At 32.2% G+C, this 20,167-nt stretch overlaps 2 protein-coding genes across 4 annotated transcripts; one reads left to right on the top strand and one right to left on the bottom strand.

Moving 5' to 3' along the window:
• Positions 1 to 4,182: 4,182 nt before the first annotated feature.
• LOC105341583 (GH3 domain-containing protein) lies at positions 4,183 to 14,168 on the bottom strand. 3 transcript variants are annotated; one of them, XM_066076509.1, is made up of 7 exons: positions 14,044 to 14,168; positions 9,679 to 9,834; positions 7,116 to 8,329; positions 6,766 to 6,893; positions 5,978 to 6,120; positions 5,760 to 5,842; positions 4,183 to 5,401 (listed from the first exon to the last, which is right to left on the bottom strand). In XM_066076509.1, exons 2-7 carry the CDS (start codon positions 9,797 to 9,799, stop codon positions 5,174 to 5,176), a joined length of 1,917 nt encoding a protein of 638 aa, XP_065932581.1. In that variant the 5' UTR covers positions 9,800 to 9,834; positions 14,044 to 14,168; the 3' UTR covers positions 4,183 to 5,173. The 3 variants fall into 3 exon arrangements, with proteins under 3 accessions (XP_065932581.1, XP_019928225.3, XP_065932582.1); XM_020072666.3 differs by lacking the exon at positions 14,044 to 14,168 and adding an exon at positions 9,939 to 10,078; XM_066076510.1 differs by lacking the exon at positions 9,679 to 9,834 and having other exon boundaries at positions 14,044 to 14,144.
• Positions 14,169 to 14,361: 193 nt separating this feature from the next.
• Positions 14,362 to 19,212, top strand: LOC105341584 (membrane-associated progesterone receptor component 1). The gene is made up of 3 exons (XM_011448165.4): positions 14,362 to 14,685; positions 15,622 to 15,777; positions 16,429 to 19,212. Exons 1-3 carry the CDS (start codon positions 14,385 to 14,387, stop codon positions 16,548 to 16,550), a joined length of 579 nt encoding a protein of 192 aa, XP_011446467.3. The 5' UTR covers positions 14,362 to 14,384; the 3' UTR covers positions 16,551 to 19,212.
• The last annotated feature ends 955 nt before the right edge of the window (positions 19,213 to 20,167 follow it).

Consider the following 20,167-nt stretch of genomic DNA (forward strand, 5'->3'; position numbering starts at 1 on the left):
TATCAGATTTTTTTTCGTTTGCTTAGAGCTCTGTATTGGGTATTCAAAATGGAGAAGTATAAGTACACTTTATATACATATACGAGTTACTTACAGTAAATGCATCTATAAATACAAGATATTCAGTAATTTGTTAAAAGGATTTTACTTTTATAATTTGCAATTGTTATTGACTTCTTCAAAGCAGAAACTGGGCCAAACTTGACATCAAGAAATACTGGTACTTCACAAAGATTTTTGGAAATTTCATTCTTATTATAGCATGATTCATTTATTCTCATTTCTTTAAAATTGACAAATCGATTTTATTAATCCAAGATCAATTTTTGGGCTATAGTGTATGTATAAAACATCTAGATAAGGAAAAATACATTACTGTAGTTTCCTTATTTTACGGAAAGTACTTACATCCATGATTCACAAGAAAGTAAAATGGCAAGCACCAAACTTTTTTATAATTTTGAATAGTTCACAACTGTCGGATAAATACTGTGGTTTCATTAATATTTAAGGGTATCAATTTTCGTGGATAAAGTGAAAATCACGGTTTCAAGGATACGTAAATTCGTGGCCAATGACCCTATCAATACCAGATGTTAATAAAAATTGCACTTCAATGAACACTCAATTTCGTGGGTCAACTTAATAACAAAATCCACGAAAATTGGTATTCAACGAATATTGATGAAACCACAGTACTGGTAATAGCTACACCTTTAAATTTGCAAGGGGTGCTTTTTGCGATTTTTACCTCCATGAATACTGATTACTTGTGTTAAATAAGGAATCTATAGTACACAGAACAGAACATAACTTTATAATGACAAACAAATAGAATAAAGTAAACTGTGATTAATGCATATTGTATCCACAAGTCCTGTGAAATATTTGTCTGTGTACATGGTGTTTGATGAATGTTTTGTGCGATTATTTTACATGTTTGTTTAGTCCTACATGTTTTCTGCAAAGCAATCATATGCACATATATATCTTGTAACTGTTTGACAAATACCTTATTTTATACCATGGTTAACTTTTATAAACTCGATTGCCAAACTTTCAACCAATTTAATATAGTGTGTAATCGAAAACAAATTGAATTGAAGTTTTATTTAGTGAAGGTGTTCCATATGCCATTTAATAAGAGATGATGCGAGGTTTTTTGGGAGGTGTCTTTAACATTTTTTAAACCCTCTTCTAAATTATCAAACTATACTATATAAAGACTCACATTTTATTATTTATGATTAAGTCAGAATATATTAAGACTTATAAAGTTTAAGGTTATTCTTTTAAAGCAAGGTCGTTCATCAAGATCAAAAGGTCATCCATCAAGTTCAAGGTCATTCATCAGATACAATGTTATTCTTTGAATCAAGGTCAAATAAAAATGGTTGGATTGGTTATTATTTAATAATCTTCTGTTAATGAGATTTTGATTCCAAGTTCTAATATTTATCTGAAATGAGAAATTTTATTTTAAACCACATTTTCTGCTAACATGCACTGTACATGCAAATAATTTCTTGATTCACATTTTGCCTTGGTTGTGCTATTATGATAAAAAATAATAAGCAGTTTAAATCAGCCTTTACCGGTACATAAACATGAACAAATTGAACCATTTGTGAGTAATATTAAATAAGCCAACAGTTGATTATCATTTTGAAGCACTTTCCAGAAGTTACACAAAAGCTGATATTGCAAAAATGACATTTAAATCCCAGGCACCTGATGTGTTATATTTTTTATGTAAAGAAAAAAAAAACCTTTGTCACCTGCTTATTTAGATGGGGTAAATGTTGTATTAAAACAAGTATATATACATGTACTTGAAATTCAGGTGCCTGTAATTTGATAACTCCTTCATTTTTTTTTATACCATATCTAATCAGGGAATTTATAGGTTGTAAATATTACACCTAATCATATTATTCAAGATAGAATGGTACAATGTGTTTGGAGCTAAAAGCCAAACACGCTTATTCAGAGATGAATGATAACATTATTAAGGCATTATCGATACATTGTATAATGATTTAATTAGCATTCTTTACAAGGAAAAAAAAATCAAAGATACTAAAGCAATTAATTATCGAAAATACATTACATTTTATAACTGTATTTTTAGTTGAGCTAGGTTATGGCAGATACTGGTATTAAAAAAAAGAGAGAGAAAAAAAAAGATTGATTTGCAGGATATGCATGCATTTTTTTTTCCATATGTACTGACCGTACATCATTGATGACGCCAGGAAATTACTTTCTAGGAAATCTGCAACTGTATTCAGGGAAATATTCACCCCCGTTTTATTTTCGCCCTTTTCGCCCTCATTGTTGAGAGCAAATTTAAGACTGGGTAAATTCCACTGTCACAAATAATATCTCTTTTGTCACAACTGCGTATGGGCGAATTGAAGATAGGACAAAGCTGATTGCAAGTGTAGAAGAGCGAAAATAACACGGAGCGAAAAATAACCCTGTGTACAGTTTTATCCAAGCTAAAACTACCTCAGTCCACATAGAGGAAGATGATGTTAATCCATTGTGGCCTCCTTATATCAATTTTGAAGGTATAGGCCTACATTTGCATAATCAAAGAATTCGATCTCTTATTCTAAGCTTTCATGTACATTTGTGTGCATCTTCACTGTGGATTTAAGTTAATATCATTTTGTGAATGCCTCATCACACGATTTAATAGCTACTTTGCTTATAAAAATATGTAGTTACATATAACATGTATGTGTATATAGGTGTGAAGATGCATTCAATGTGTTAAATCTGTTTTTGTCTAATAGCTAGTTAACACACACGTTTTTTGCACACGTTTTGGTGTTTTGGTGAATCTTGTATCACAGAGTGGCTATTCTTTTGATTGTTAAATTCATTGTCTATAACATAGTATCATGATTGTTTCCATTGTACAACACTACATTTAACATCTTTGCTGTTTGGAAAATTATTGTAACATGTTTGACCAAGCTTTGCCTAGTATGTAGGCATGCCAGTACGGTTGTGTGTTTCCACATCACGTTTTTTTTTTTTAAATACCATATTATCCCTATATTGATCAAGTTCCCCTGGGGCAATTTTCAACAATCACAATTTTTGCATTCACAACATGCAAGACTTAAAAATACTAACTGATGTTAAATTTTGTCAATTTCTTTTCTCATTTTGAATTGATTTGTTTTGAAAAACATTTAATTTGACTACTTATTTTGAACATTTCAGTGACCAGATATCAAAGTAAACTATATAGATATCCCCCTTTTCAATTCAAAGTACCCAGAGTACTTAATAGGAATGATATGGTAATTGGACAAATTTGAGTTTTATAATACATGTACAATCAATTTACAGTCTGAAAAAAATGGTGATGCTGCTATCATTTTTGTTAAAATAGAATTGTAAAATAGATTCAGAATTTTTTATCAGTCATTTTCATCGCTCGATTCATATCTAATAATGGCAGTTAGCTTGGTCAATATCATGAACGGTTACTTCATTGGAAACCCATGGCCTGTTTCACTTAGACTTACAATCAATATTGAAACTACATGGTCATGGGTTTCGGATGACGGAATGTGAAAAACGTGTTCTGGTATGTACATTATATAACTTGATCAAAAACTCATTCTCTACTTTGTAATGGTATGTCATATGACTTGTGTGATGTTTTATTCCATTAGTGGAAATCCATAAGGAAATTTTTTGAAAATATTTGTAGCGGTATCTAATTTATAGACTTTTTATCAATGGAATCTAGGAAAGGCTTCTGATGGAAAATCTTCTGCATTAAACAACAAGCAAAGAAAATGTATCTGAGTATAATTAAAATATAAATTTCCTTTATAAAAACTCTAACTGCAGCCATTGTAATGTATTGCATCTGTCCATGTATGGTTTTGGTGTACACTGTTGAATTGTGCCAAAAGATGACAGTTCTTGTTATAACATCAACCTATTGCATCAAGTAATAAACATTGTAGATGAATTCAATTCTTTTGTTCATTTATTATTCCACTTAGAAAATCACACCTACCAGTACTTATATTGTATAAATACATGTACAATATACGCATAACAAAATTATGCATGGTTTTCGTAGATTTACACACAAATGTCTACTGTAAAAGTGGTTATTTATTACGCTGGTGGCATCGTCGGAACCTGGTGGTTAAGTATGCGTTTTCTATGGTCAAACAATACGCATGAGAATTAAATATGCGGATGCATGATTTATCGCTCCAAAGTTTTGATTTTTTTACCATATGCGCGGGGGTATTTGATGCAGTTTTCAGCTTACTGCGTAACAAGTGTAAATTTCCTCCACAGGTAAAAAACCATTTTTATGGTATAACACTCAGATTATGAATTTCAATGACAAAATTACTTTGTCAAGTAAAGCTAACTGAAGTTATTAATAAATACCCCTGAACTTTTAAAAAAACTATTCTAAAAAATCAATTTACGGTATTATCAGTCCAACATGATTAATGTACCAAGTACATTTCAGAAACTTAACACATGCAAAATATTAAATATAGGAGAGTAGTTTTCAGGAAACTCCTGTAAATAAACTGCATTCTTGAAAAGAAAAAAGACAAATGCTCTCTCAAAAATATTATACATCAAGGTACTTGTCAATTTGATTAAAATCAGATCCTCAATCTGCTCCTTAATTTTTTATTGTTGCACAGATCATGTATATAGCGACAATAAAAAAATAAGGAGCGAATCGAGGATCTGATTTTAATCAGATTGAGAAACTTGAATTATGTTTTTTTTTTTACTTCATATAGTTCCATCCCATATCATACATGTAGCAATAAATATGCAAGTATGTGTATTTAAAAATAGGATGAATCTACATCAATTAATATTTGTTATATATTTTTTTTATATCAAGTGAACGTTGATATTTCATGTCAGTTCACAGATCAATCTATGAAATAATAAATACTGTTTGTCATTTTTTATCAGAAATAAACTTTATCACTAAGCCTGCTTATCCTATGTATGCTACCTGATATGTAATACATGAACTGCACTTATGACACACAACTTAACTATCCAGATAAAGAAAATACGATTGTTTATAGTCCCAGAGAATGGAATAAATATGATAACAATACACAATTTTTTCAATTTTCCAATTTCGTGACTTTCACAACTCATTCACAACGTTTTTCAATAGAACATTGACAGCTTCTTTAGTTTTAAGAACCCTGGGAACTTTGTACTGATTGGCCGATGCCTGACTGTTGTCGATTGTAAATTTACGCAGTTCTTCGAAAGTCCCTACTTTCACCTGGTGCACTTTGATAGGTTGAATGCTGCCTTTGTTCCTGAAAGACTCGTAAACATAGGACCTGGAACACAACTCTTTGTCAATCTGCAAAAAAAAAATAAAAAATAAACAGGATAAAACTGCATGAATAACAACTAGCAGATTTTCTAACTTTTCTAAAGGGTGCCTACTTTAACAAGATTTTGTAATGCGTATGTGTATATATAATGACTAAAATGCAAAAAGCACATTTGCAAAAAAAAGTATGAATGTATTTATATTTCAATTGGAAATCTGTATCATTCATTGTACCATTGTTCAACCAGGCTTTTGTTTGTTTTTAATAGCCACTTAACACTGAGCTTATCATCTATGTCAGCTCAAAACCTATTAACTTCTTTTCTCAGCCACTGTTGACAAATAACATTTAAAAGCGGTAGTTGAATTGTATTTTAAAACTTACCATTTCTCTTTGATCTACAGTTAGAGGTTTGGAATCATCATCAACTTCAAGGAAAAGGTGGTAGAATGGGGCATAACTGTCACCTGAAAATTTTAATTCAACAATGCAACAAACTCAGCATCAAGGGCAATAACTCTTGCAGCTGTTTAATCTGGAGAGAACCAAATCTGTATATGCATTGCTTTTACAATAGTATTTTTGTCTAATGAAAACAGTACCTTTATCTTCTATCAATAAACTCTCAACACAACAGTAATTGAGCAGTTTCCTTGGAAACCAGGCAGATGTTGTTTTGGTCAATGCCTGGTAGAAGAGCGACTCTGACGTCTTTTCACCTCTTACATTCAGAAACTGACCTTTCCTAAAGAGGAAAAAAATACTCATGTAAATTTGTACTACAGTATATAGAATATCCTATACTCTGTCCCGAGTTTTTGCTTCCACCACTTTTTGCTTGATATTTCCATAATCATGAATATCTTTGTGCTCAAACTACGTTCATCCACTAATATGAATAATGTCCAGATTATCTGTTTTGAAACGCTCCCTCTACCACTTCAGGTTTCAATACACATCCCAAAATAAAAAGTCTACGGGGATTTTGCATTGCATCAGCCTTTAATAAGCCCGGATGATAATGTTGAAAAATTGCGCGAGGTACAGTATCCCGAGTACTTCCAAATGGAGAAAAGATGTAAACATTTCTCATTAAAAATATCCGTAAGAAATTTGTTTTTGTTCCTGTGAACTTTCATGATTGAAAAATGATAATTATTCAATGAAGATATCTTGGATATATTCCTTTCATTGATTTCAACTGTATTTCTTTCACAGGTTTGTGTATTTTTATTAAAATTCATCAAAAAGTGATGGAAGCAATAACTTGGGACAGACTATATATAGGTTTGTGCTCAATGAAATTTTCTACACTTTTTCTTCAACAACTTTTTCATAAGTCATTCAAAATGTAACCTCCCTTGGACACTCTTTTAAAACAATAACTTACCTGTGTTTGAATTCAATTACAGGACACTGATGGTAGAAATCAACCACTTTGACGATGTCCCCAAAGCGGTATCTATAAAACCCACTAGCATTGGTTATCACCAATTCATATTCTTCTCCCTTCTCCACCTGCCAAAAGAAAATTCACATACAAGTAAACACATATTGCTCAAATAACTAATTGACAGTTTTAAAAGCGAGTTGGTACTTGCTGCTTATAAGGTCATAAAGCTAGTTTTCAATTTTTTTAATTTTCCACATAAATCATCCTATCAAGAAACTCTGTTACAAAATAAAGAAAACAACAAATTAAGTTACTTTATGCATGAAATATTTACAATTGTCACAAACCTGATCCATAAAGAGTGTACTAGGTTGATCCTCTGTAGAATGTTCCACAGGAATAAACTCAAAAAACATGGACTGTACGGCCAGCAAATATCGACTTGGATGATTTTTTGGCCAGATGTTAAGCCCTAGCAGTCCTTCTGAGGCTGCATACAATGGAGAATAGATAGGAATTCCTTCACAATAAGTTTCCCTGAGTATCTTCGCTGGAAGATCAAAACTACCTGAGTCGGCGGATAATATGAGGTTACAGTCTGGCCACAAACGCTTACCAATTCCAACCTTGCTACCTGTCTTCATTACATCTCTGATTTCATTGGCTCGTTGAGGATTTGGTGTTAAGGCAGCATTTAATTCCTTTCTTACAGATTCATCAATGTTGAGTTTTGGATCTACTTCTCCTCTCTCGATGTCATCCGCAATGTCGGACCAATACCGGTAGAGTGCATCAAAAGATGACAAAATGAGAGAGGAAAAATTAGCCTCCAACATACCTAGACTTTTATCTGCTAAACCAAACAACAAATGCACATACAGTGCCTCTGGTTCCCTGAGAATTTCAAAGCCAGCTTTTGGTGTGGAGTAAATGTTCAGCAAATGCTTGGAGTTTGTTGGAGAGGATGAATTGGGCCCTATAAGTATTCCACACTCCGACTTTCTCCATTTTGGTGTGTAGAAAAACTTTAATGTCTTCTGAAGATTGTTGTTTTCTGGAAACGTTTTCAAAAGACTATGATAAACCACTGATATCCCCTGAATGAAGAACATGAAGCCTTGGTGCTTGGTCATTGGAAGAATACTAGACTTCCCAGAAGTCCCTGAGGTCACAGCAAATATAACAGGCTGCCGACTGGTGAGAACCTTCTCTTCTCCTTTCATCATCTGTTGGATGTAGGGCTCATAATGAGATATATAAGTAAGTGGATGCTGTTTAACATATTCTTCCCTGGTTTGTATTTCCAAGAACTTATACTCTCTACCGTACTGGGTTTCAGCATTTTCTTTTAATCGGCCAAGCAAAAGTTTGTTTTGGGTCTCGGTCATGTTTTTACAACATTTATCCAACTTTCGTCTGGCAAACCAACCCACCCATGATAAGCCTGCTATGGCAATGTAATGATCAAACTTGCTACGGAATGTATGGGAGGAGGATGCCTTCCTTCTAGCTACATCGAAGCACAATATTGCTGAAATACCACAAACAGGAGTAAGGACACCTGCAATTGATAAAAAAAACAACATTCCCATATGAATTTATATAATAGCAATATTGTAAAACATAACAACATATGCTTCTCTCCTCCCCACTCAAAGGTATCAGGTTGAACAATATAAATGCATTTGGATACATGTACATATCTGCAAAATAGAACCTATTTGGACGTGGAGCAACAACTTGTGTTTTAGAGTTTGATGATCCTTGAACAAAGAGCTATCAATTAGGCTTTATACTTGGATGAAGAATAATAGCAAGCACAAAGGGATCATGACCTTTTACCATCTTGAAATCAGTAGAGCTCATCCAATAGCTATATATATTTCTAACATATATACATGTATATTAAATCACAAGATTAATGATGACTAAGAAAAAGGATCTGATTTCGTATTAAATCAAAATTTGTTCAAGGAACTGTAAAACAAAAAATATTATGATAGTATACACAAATATTTTGGATGTGAAAAATCACACTGGAAATTTTTGTAGCGTATTCATGTACTTGTTTGACATGGCATAATCTTATTAATTATGTATTGAGATAAACTTCACATACAAAAAAAAATTGCATGATAAAATTTTGTTATTCTAAAGTTGTGTTGGTTTTAGTGGACTTTGACTATAGAACTTGTTACATTGAGCCTCTCATAATCATGCAATCAAGTACATATACTTAATACCCCAAAGCTGACAAATAATCATACATCATAATTTTCAGTCTACAGATGAATTTTTTTGCTTTCATAGCATTAACAAAACTGATGAGTGTACTTTCAATTTCCTAGCTTATATGAATTAATGCATTGTTATTATGTTAAAGCCATGTGTCGAATGGTGCCCTGTCATCAAGGCCATCTCGACACATGGGCAGACATATATCACATGACAATTAACACACATGTACGAGACTGACATTAGCATACCATCCCCCACTTTAAACACAAGAGTCAAGGTTCTGATTTGACAGATCCACATGAGAGCAAACACATTAACACGAGCTTATCCATTAAATGTCTGTGTTTGCAAAAAACTGTATCCTCTAATTTCATGTAAATGTATGAATTAATGTCTACTCTTATATGATCACTAATATCATGTAAATGTATGAATTAATGTCTACTCTTATATGATCAAATGGAAAATGTAAGAGTTTAATGTTAAATTTACACCAAATGGACTGACTCAAAGAATGAAAAATTAGTAGAATATAATGTATCAAATCCAATTATAAAGAATTTAACTTAATTGATAAATAAATCAGTGATTATTAGTGATAATATCAGTAAGACTGATACAAATGTAGAATATGATTTTTTTTAGTGCTTTAGAATAAAAACAGTGTCTTACCAGCCCATAATTTGGACACGAGTGAGTTATTTGGAACACACAGAAGGTAGTGGAGAAGGTAAACTAACAAAACTAAGTGCAAGATTCCACACCAAACCTTCCAGTCTCCCAGACGAAACATCTTAGCAGATTGTCTGGTGAAAAATGACTATTTACCTGCAAAAGGAAGAAAAAATATATATTGCATACATGAAATAAATGATCAAGTACAGATACGACACATAGTCACGCTCATATCATACAATTCTTGATTACACTACCTGGTATTTCTGGCCATACATACAGAATACACTCCATATAATTTGTTTTTACACAGTTCTTTTTGCACTAGCCTTATACTTACGAGGACAGGAGGGCTTAAAAAATCTGTTAAGTGACACTGACTCACAAATTATCAATAGAGCTATGAAGGCTGTGAAGGTTTTCTTTGCATAATTGGTTCAGTGCAATTTCACGATGCTAAGTTGTGATGCAGAGCAAGGCTGCTAAATCACTGTACGGTATATAAAATTGTTGATACCATATCATTCCTGAATTGTGACCAGGCACTTCGATATCAAATTAAAATGCTAATGTAGATTGTAAGACAGTTTCTAAAGTGAATCAAGGTCACTCTTCCCTGGCTACATCTGTTGAACTATTAGAGCATGATTTGCATTGACGCCAAGCATGTTTTAATTCATTTTCAGATATAACCATTATAATAATATTTTTTCTCGTTTCTCTCCTTTTTTATCTCTCATTTCTATTAAAGGTGAGGAAAAGTTCATCTACTAAAATTAACATTACACGCATGTTTTTGGATAAATGAATGTACATGTTACGTGAAATGATATTGACGAAAGTTTAATACTGGTTTGTCTCTGAACTGAAATATAACAGAACTGCGGGGCTATAAATCATAATTTTTCACTGTTCACATCGTTCAGTTAGGGTTTCAATCCAGTAAGCTTTATTGTGCATGGTCAGTTAAGAATTTTCACTGTCACATTGTACAGATATGAACAACTTCTGAGCCCCAGGGGCCACATCACTCACCTGAGCAACATTATATATATAGCCACAACTCTGACTAAATGAGCATAATAGTATAAAAATCAAAATATCTTGACAATGAAGTACAGTAGATCTAACACAAAAAGTTAAAAAAAAATCTGCAGATTTTTAGCCACACAAGTTTCAGCATTTCTTTGTCTAAATGCTTTTCCAGAAGATTTTTAAAGATTTTCCTCTATAACTTCCCATGTAAAAATTTCACCCAACTTCCCATTTGTTGCTCCACCATACCCAAGTGGTCATGATTAAAACAAACTTGAATCTACATTACCTGAAAATGCTTCTTCACAAATTTGAGCATTTCTTGCCTAAAACTTTTTTGAGAAGAAGATTCTTAGAGATTTTTGCTTTATTTATTCCTCTGTAAAACTTGATCACCTTATCATGGCCCCTAACCCTACCCCCAGATACCCTGATTTGAACAAAATTGAATCTACACTACCTGAAGATGCTTCTACACAAATGTGAGCTTTTCTCGAATTATTATTTTTGAGAAGATTTTTTAAAAATGCCAACAAATTTTCAATAATTCTAAATTATTTCCCCTTTAAAGAAGGTGTGGCCCTTCATTTGAACAGACTTTGATCCCCTATCCCCGGTAATTCTTTGTGCCAAGTTTGATTGAAATTGGATTGAAAGTGTTTCTAGAGAAGATGAAAATGTGAAAAGTTTAAGGCAACAACAACAACAACAGACAAAGGACAAATCTTGATCACTCGGCTCAGGTGAGCTAAAAAGTATTGACATACATGTATTACTTATTGAAATCTCAATGAATATTTTCTCTATTTATATACCTATCTAAGATTGTTCAAGGTTGAATTAATATGATTTTTAGAAAAATATTTATTTATTTTTTTTCTTATTTTTTGTGCTACAAATGCTCCCCAGAAGAGGTTTATAAAAAATATTTAAGACATGCAATCATCATGAATGAGTTTCCAGATGACTTATAATAGAATAAAACAAACAATATTCTGGGCATATTGGGTTATATATATATACATGTACATGTATACCATGTATACGGGCATGTCATGAGTTTACAAGAGCCTAATCTTAAACTTTTTAAGACACTACATCGTAAGATGGCAATTTAAATGTTTTGTTAAATATCAATTAATTTGGTTGAATAACGTCACAGCTTAATAGCTCAGTGGTTAAAGTATCAGGCTTGTGAACCGAAGATCATGAGTTCGAATGTGACTTAGGTTTTTGTTAAAATTTACCAAATTTATTGAATTAAGATTTTTAAAATATCATTTTTTAAATTCAAAATTGCCAAGGAAGGGGGTTAAATAAGTTTTAGAACTTGTGATTGATCTCATTGTAATCATATTACAATAAAATAAGTTCAACCAAACCCACTCTCCTAGCAGTGTGCGGCCCTCTATAACCACTCGGCCATTTAGGCCAGACAAAAATCTTGCTTTCGATGACAAACGGACCCTAGAGTGCAGGCTACACACATCCCGGTCATTTGACATACATATATAAGAATTTAATTTGAGATATATACATATCATATAAGTATCTAATTTAATCATTGACAAATAGTTTCTTTTATCAGGAGAGAGAGAGAGAGAGAAAGAGAGAGAGAGAGAGAGAGAGAAAGAGAGATTACGGTACTTATACGTTTCGTCACATTTTTTTTTTAATATACCCGGTAAGAATGAAATTACTGAAAAAAATATGTTATATAACGTTAATCACCAGGAACTGTAATCACATAACGTATTCACTGCGAGTTATTTATTTATTATTTTCTTTCTAATTAAAATTTGAAAAGGTATTCTCATTTATAGCGAGCACAGCTCGCCGGCGCGCAGCGCCGGCGCGAAGCGAGCTCTACCGGCAAAGCGTGTGTGAATAGAAAATTCGGACTAGTTGCACATTCATTCAACGGATTTTTTTGGCGTCAGTAAATCGGACCAGTAATGCATCGTTTTAATCGTCCCAGTAGTTCCCTGTAATCATGGCAATTTTTATCACTTCACACTCTCACGAGAATCAGCAAGACAAATTTAGACAGTAAAAACAATAACGATGTAAGCGACATACAGTCAATGTTACCTCTAAATTTCACCTCAGTACACTTTCAATCAAAAATAATCGTGTGACGTCACAAACATTTACACATTGATCCGATATATTTTTTCGGAGTCAGTAAATTTTGACCCACAATTCATAGTACCAATGGTTTCCAACCTCACGTTCCAACATCACGTTCTCCCGAGAATCAAAGTAAAACCTTTGAAAAGCTTATAAGATGTGTAATTTTAAGAACATCATGCTTTTTAAGTAAATAAAACAGTATACTTCGCATACTTTTATTTCTCAAGGGAATTTTAAAGAGTAAGACGACACTTAACCAACGTCAGCTTTGACGTCACAATAAGCACTGATATGGGGAAATTACTCTAATTGAAGTTATTGTAAATCTGCTGAAATGACCAAAATCCTCTCAAAATCTTGCAAAGGCTAAGATAAAGAACAGCTAACGAATAAGGACATTTCTTCAGATACAGGAAACAGTTGTAAATTGCACTTATTTGGATGAATGCTCACAAATATTTTATTCACTATAATAACGGTAATTTCCTGAAACGTAACGTTATACGTAGCAGCGCCTTTTTTTAAAGGGGGTGGGTGGGTGGATGGCAGCCTCATCCAAAAAATCTTTGCAAGCAAAAAGAAAAATAAATCATGAAAATTCTAATCCTTCAGCTCTTTAGCAGTTCAATGGTTTCTTTATTTTCACTTCCATTTATTACATGCGGGGGGGGGGGGGGGGGGGGGGGGGGGGCAATACCATGTTCTTTTAACACGATAAGCAAATATTTTTTTTTAAGTGGAGGGGCAAATCCATGGTAAGTCGATTTTCTATGTATAAATTGACAAAAATGAAAAAAAATTTAGCATGGGGGGAGCTCTATGATGAGTCAAGTTTTATATGTAAGTTTAAGAAAAAATGCCTACTGCAAAAAAAAGGGGGAAATCAATCAATCAATCATAATCACAATCACTTTAAAAGAGGAGATGCAGTGCAATGAATATTTATATATTAAAATCTTTATTATTTAACAACATTGTATCTGAGATTAAACTATTGTTCTACATTTAAATAAATAAATTATAACAAATCTTATAAACTATGAATAATGAAAATTTACTGAAAAATAGGTATGTTTTATTTTTTGGCATTCAAATTTCACGTTGTTAATTTTATTTTATTAATTTATTATAATTCATTGTTTGATCACATGCTGTGCACGCCCCAACGGTCGCACCGTAAAACATATTATTTACCTTTTAAAAATCCCATTTCATTTCATCTCCGTCAACCCAAACTAACCATGCTAACACAACCAACGAGTGTGACACCTAATCTGAAAATGAAAGTAAAGATATAGACAACTAAAACGAGACGGTAAAACATATTATTTCCGGAATTAGTGTAAAAAAGTGTTTATATATCTTCCCTTTGTTTTATCAAAAATCATTTGTCATGCAATTGTAATTTCATTTTAAGTGTCGACCTGTTTTACATTATTAATTTTTCCAAGATATAATCTTAATTTTTAATTTCAAAAGGAGTTTTGTTTGTTTTTCTCTATTATAACATTTACATCATTTCCTGTTTTACTACAATGGCGGATAATAGTGCTAGCGAAGCTGGCTTTATTTCAAGAGTATTTTCTGAACTCTTTGGGAGTCCTTTGAATGTTGGACTGCTATGTATTTGCGGGTTTTTGTTATACAAAATATTTAAAGGCAGGGGTAGCAGCGATCCAATTCCAAAAAAGCCAGAATTACCAAAGATGAAGAAGAGAGATTTCACCTTAGAGCAGCTTCGTGAATTCGATGGAAAAGGACCAGAGGGGAGGATTTTAATAGCTGTCAATGGAAAGGTTTTCGATGTTACCCGTGGGAAAAGGTTTTATGGACCAGGTAAACATAATCAATCAAATTTTTTCAGCCGGGTTGAATAATTAGGATGTTGAACTCAATTGAAGGTCTTTAACTTTAATGCTAATAATAATAAGGATGTACAATCTAAATTCTGATTAGATTTTGATACACATTACACAATAATTTGTAAAGGGTGTGACCGTTGGACGAAGTCAGATTTAACACAGTGCAGTTTGATTTTTGTAAAACAAAGTTTTGTATGAAATGCACACTGTAGGATCCGCCTTGTTGCCTACTCAAATCATTAGCCAGAGTTTAAAGTAAACATTATGTGCTTCATCTATATTATAACACTATATGAATGCTGGACAACTTGCCCCAAACACATCTCGCCCAAAGACAACTTTCCACCAGTTCGAGACAACATGCCCCCCAGTAAGGAGAACCCGTCCTCGATAAAGACAACTCGCACCTAAATAAAAAAAAAATTAAATTTTATACGCATTTAATCAACAAATATTGTTAATTTTCACTAATCTTCGAAAATCATAACAAGAAGTCAAGTATTAAGTTTCTTAATTTTATTGTTTAAGGTGTGGATTAAAGTACATAAGAATTAAACTACTTTTATGATATCGGTTTAGAATTTTCAAATTTTACAAAATTTAAACAAAAAATATGCTTTAAAATTGTTTGGAAAGGTTAAAAAAATAAAACCCACAGTGGGATTCGAATTCATGATTTACAGATCCGTAGTGAACACTCTAACTCATTGGCAACACTGTTAAATGACAATTTTGGGAAAGAAACTATGTTTATAAAATTACATTTGATTTTATTGTTTATTTCGATATCACAGATCTGCATGTCTTATTTGTACTAAATGGCATTATATAAATTTGATAGTTTGAGGTTTAAACCATATGAAATGATTTTGTGTGGCAAGCCCAAAAGTTGTGTCGTTTTTTCTTGCAGGTTCCCCATATGGTGTTTTTGCTGGACGGGATGCCTCCAGAGGATTGGCAACCTTCTCATTAACAGAGGATGTATTAAAAGATGAGTATGATGACCTCTCTGACTTAACCAGCATGCAGATGGAAAGTGTTCGGGAATGGGAGATGCAGTTCACAGGTAGGTTATTTTTTTTTTTTTTTTTTTTTTTAGAGTTTATTATCATTTCAGCCCATGATATATAAAAAGCAATTACATCCCACTGGCACTTAAAAGTTTGGGAAAGGGTATTATACACCGAAATGGAAATTTGACACTTTTGTATCAGATAGAACGTTGGCTATCAAAATTCAGTACATTGTCAAAACATTTACACAGAAATGCTACTTCTGTTTGTTTACTTTTTTTAAACAATTGAAAATTTTTGTTTGGGCGTATTAAGCTCTCTTTCCATTGATAGATAAGTTGTATTAAAATGGCCTTTTAAAATAAATATTATCTGTTTATTCAGCAATCTGAGCTGTGCATTCACCATCTCCATGTACGCTGCCATTACATATGTTATAAATTAAAAGATTATCTGTGCAATAGATCCCCATTGCGGGCCAGATTGAGTTATCCTACCACACGTTTTTCGAAATTATTATGCATTTTTAGCACCTGATTAATCACAGTTCCTTTCATCTAAATGAAGACAACTCATCTTGAAGATTTGTGTCACCTTTATTTTAAACACCTTAAGTCCTTCATGTGTTATTTTAAAGTGTGACAAAAAGTTATGCTTTGTTAAAAAAAAAAAAAAAAAATTTAAAATACCGAAATGTTTTGCAGAGAAGTACGATTATGTTGGTCAGCTCTTGAAGCCAGGGGAAGTTCCGCATGATTACACAGACACAGAGGATGAGAATCCAGAGAAATCAGAAAAGTCAGAGGCAGAAAAGAAGACGGATTGAGAAGCCAAGTATACCACCCAATGCCGTCGTAACTTTGGCTCAGCTTGTTTACTGCAGCATGTGATTTTTTTCTGATACATATTCTTGTTACCTTGTGTTATATGTGCTTTTGTATGCAGAACTCTCACAAGGTAACTGTAGCTGAACCTACTTGTATTAAACTTACTGGTAAATGTGTAGCCTAGAATAAGAAGCATGTTGGATTCATAGACGATAAGTACCGTACTTGTACACTGTATATTTTAGAACAGTATCTGTTGTTAATATTTAATGTTATTATTATAATTTTTTTTTTTTCCTCAATACATGTATTTATATCAATTCCATGATGTCATTCATTACAAGATTCGGAAGCGTAATGCAAAACCTGTTACTGTTATAACCTTACATGTAGTGGCATGATGTGTATTACCGTAATTGTGTCGAGTTGGCACATAGGAACTGATCTCACGGTGCTAAATAAACTGTTGGTTCTTGTCAAGCACATATTGTCAAATGATAATGAAAATTTATCATGTGAATGCAGAATTGGGATTTTTTAGGTCATGGTCAATTTAGAGGAAGAAAGCAAAATAGGGTCTTGATAAATACTTGGAGAATAGACCCAATCAAACCCTAGGTACTATGGTTAGTATTAAATGGGGAATATTGTTTTAACATTTTTTACTGGTAGTTGGTTTTAAAATTGGTCAGGCAAACTTTTCCTTCAAAAAACATTTATCATACATTATTTTGGGAAACAATATTTTTAAATGGTTAATTTGTCAATAAAAATTATTCAGGTTTGGAAAACAAACAGAGAAATGTACTAGCTGGTATATCATAAGTACATTTTAGATGTGCTCTATTTTTTGTTTGTTTTTAATAAATGTACATATAAAATAACTTTTTAACAATAGATGTATATATATACACCAAGCAATAGCACCAACCATCACTTCATCTGATACGTCCACCAGGACTGTCCAACATCATTTCTCATGGTCATTTTGTATTTGTGTCAAACACTTGAGATTTTTAGCCCCTTGCGTATCAATTTGGACAATAAACTCTCTTCTGCTAAAATAAATATGCCATTATGGGTTTTTTTCCTAATGGTATCTGGTTTACAACATATTTTTAAACATAGGTAATCACAGATTACAAAGCTCACCGAGACGAGGCATCACCCTTATGAGACATCACCTTTATGAGACCTTTATCATATTATATGAAAATCATACTTAATGATCTTGGATATTCATGGATTCTGTTTTGACACTTCGTCTCGGTGAGCTAAAAATTTTGAATCCAAATAAAATAAATATGTACTATGTACATGATATAATGAGAAATAAGTAGAAAACTTTTGACTTCATGTATTCCGTTTGGATTTTACGTGTAAAATTCTTCCACTTTGAGTGATCATTTGTTTACTAGTATTTATGGACATAATTATGGTACATGTACTTCCAATTCAGTTCTAGTCAGATAAAATAGTTGTACAAGTACTAAAAATTGTTGATCATATGGAAGATAAATCTTCTTTTATTTATACGGGGTTTTAGCCAAAACAGTCATGTGTACATTTGTTTCAATAGACATTAATAAGTGCTGTTGTTCAGAGAGGACCATGAATATAAAGTTAACAAGGTTGAGAATAAAGTACAGAAATTTCATGGATGTTTATACAGTTAAACCTTGTTTTCTTGTAATCAGTGGGACCTAGAATTTTTTAAAAACATAACCAAGAATTCTAGATAAAGAAGTTAAAATTAGATTAAAAGAAAGAGTTCCATTTCGTTAGGCATATGGTACAGGGTGTTCAAGATATTGAATTTTAATGTTCTTTTCTGTTCAAAGTAAGGTAGAAAACTATATTGCATGATCTTGATGTTTATATTGTAATCTAATTAACTTAATTTTTTTGTTACTGTAGTATAAACCCATCCCTCATTTATTCCATGTACAAGTGTATCTTTATACTGTATCTGTTTTTGCTAAAAATATATGAATGGAGACAAAATAATTTATATGGAGGCATTTTTATCATTAAAAAGCCCTTTTTCAATTTGCCAAAGACATATTTTGATTAACTTGGATAACTAATACATTATTTTTATAGAATTGAAATGATTAATATTTAGATTGAGCAAACTTTAGGTTTCAGCCAATCAGTGAGTTACTTTGTAATGATATCAGGGTCCAATTGATACCAATCCATATTTGAAATTGAAAATGAAAATAATACACACATATAATTGTGCATATGCGTATATGACTTATTCATTTATCAAATTATCAATTATTATAACTACAAGTATATTTATATTATTCTGTTATTAAATATGATAAGTTTGTTTGCAATTTCAACACTTTAAAAATTTTTGACAAACCAAATCTAAATGTATAGCTGTATGATTTACCTACATGCCTTTTTCAAAGTTGTTGCTTCACTTTTACTGAGTCTTAATATGATGATTAGGTTCGTTTACAAGAATTTTCAGCTTTTTGCCATATGTTATTTATCAAAGAATGTTGGGTTTTTTTTAAAGTGAATTTGTACAGTCCTGTAATGATTTTCTCTTTATTTGTTTTTCTTGATTGATGATTACCATCCAGTCAAATGAACATTGTATTTAACATTTGATTGTGTTCAATAAAATTTATTTTTGAATAAAACTTTTTGGGGACATTTTGTTATTGCAGATGAAAATGTTGATATCAATTTATTTTATTGCATAATTTTAAGCTCCAAGTTACAGTACATTGATTGCACATGCCATTCTGCTTGATTAAATAAGGCATTGAATTTCATAAAAAATGCCTCTTACAATCTCTCTGTTTTAAATGGAGTCTATAAAAAATTACTTATATCATTAAATTCATTGGTAAAAACATCTTCACAAACCATGGTTGATATGTATACCGGTAATGTGGTGATCCTCTTCCATCAGATTGAGTTGCATGGTATAAGCACATATGGTTCATTTAAGGGTCCTTTTACATTTGATGATATTATGGCACAACCTGGCGATTTTGCCCCAAGGTGAACAGAAACTGATATATCCCCGAGTTCAAAACAGTAGGGGCTTTTATCATTATATTCCTCACAATGCAGTTGTGCTGGATATGATGTTTTTGACACTTTTAAAAGTGTTTTCCTTTCTATCACTTCAAAGATGACATGAATTCATAGAAGCATTTGGTCACCATATTTAGTTTCATTGGCTCCTCAGCTGCCACTGGGGTATATTTGAAATATATGTGCCTGGATTTCAGTCTGTCTTGTTTCAAATTTTATTGGATATTCCTTACCAGTGCAGTGGTTGTTATATATTTTTGTTCAAAATGCATTTCTACATGTAATGTGTTTGGGTGAATGAAATACCTGAATGCGGTGAAGCATGAGTAGTGCTATCAGCCTTATATAGGCTATATATTATGTAGTGATGAGCAGAACAAAAGAAATCAACAACTAATATGGCTGAAGTTGGAGATAAAAAGGAAATAATGAGTATTTATGAATTCATGTCAGCTTTAACAGTGCTTTAGTTACCGGTAAATTGCTTTCTAGATTCTCAGTACATGTATTAAGTTTTTACTCTTTACCAATTTCTACTCGAGACATTGGCCTC

Source organism: Magallana gigas, chromosome 2 (assembly GCF_963853765.1).
Source record: "Magallana gigas chromosome 2, xbMagGiga1.1, whole genome shotgun sequence".
NCBI classification, from domain to species: Eukaryota; Metazoa; Mollusca; class Bivalvia; order Ostreida; family Ostreidae; genus Magallana; species Magallana gigas.

What these genes read in the sequence shown, in the direction of transcription:
- LOC105341583 (XM_066076509.1), bottom strand. Translation starts at nt 9,799, where the DNA reads ATGTTTCGTCTGGGAGACTGGAAGGTTTGGTGTGGAATCTTGCACTTA. An exon ending in GTAATTGAATTCAAACACAG is followed by an intron (nt 6,121 to 6,765) that starts GTAAGTTATTGT and finishes TTTCCTCTTTAG; the next exon opens with GAAAGGTCAGTTTCTGAATG. An exon ending in TTTATTGATAGAAGATAAAG is followed by an intron (nt 5,843 to 5,977) that starts GTACTGTTTTCA and finishes TAAAATTTTCAG; the next exon opens with GTGACAGTTATGCCCCATTC.
- LOC105341584 (XM_011448165.4), top strand. Translation starts at nt 14,385, where the DNA reads ATGGCGGATAATAGTGCTAGCGAAGCTGGCTTTATTTCAAGAGTATTT. An exon ending in GAAAAGGTTTTATGGACCAG is followed by an intron (nt 14,686 to 15,621) that starts GTAAACATAATC and finishes TTTTTCTTGCAG; the next exon opens with GTTCCCCATATGGTGTTTTT. An exon ending in ATGGGAGATGCAGTTCACAG is followed by an intron (nt 15,778 to 16,428) that starts GTAGGTTATTTT and finishes AATGTTTTGCAG; the next exon opens with AGAAGTACGATTATGTTGGT.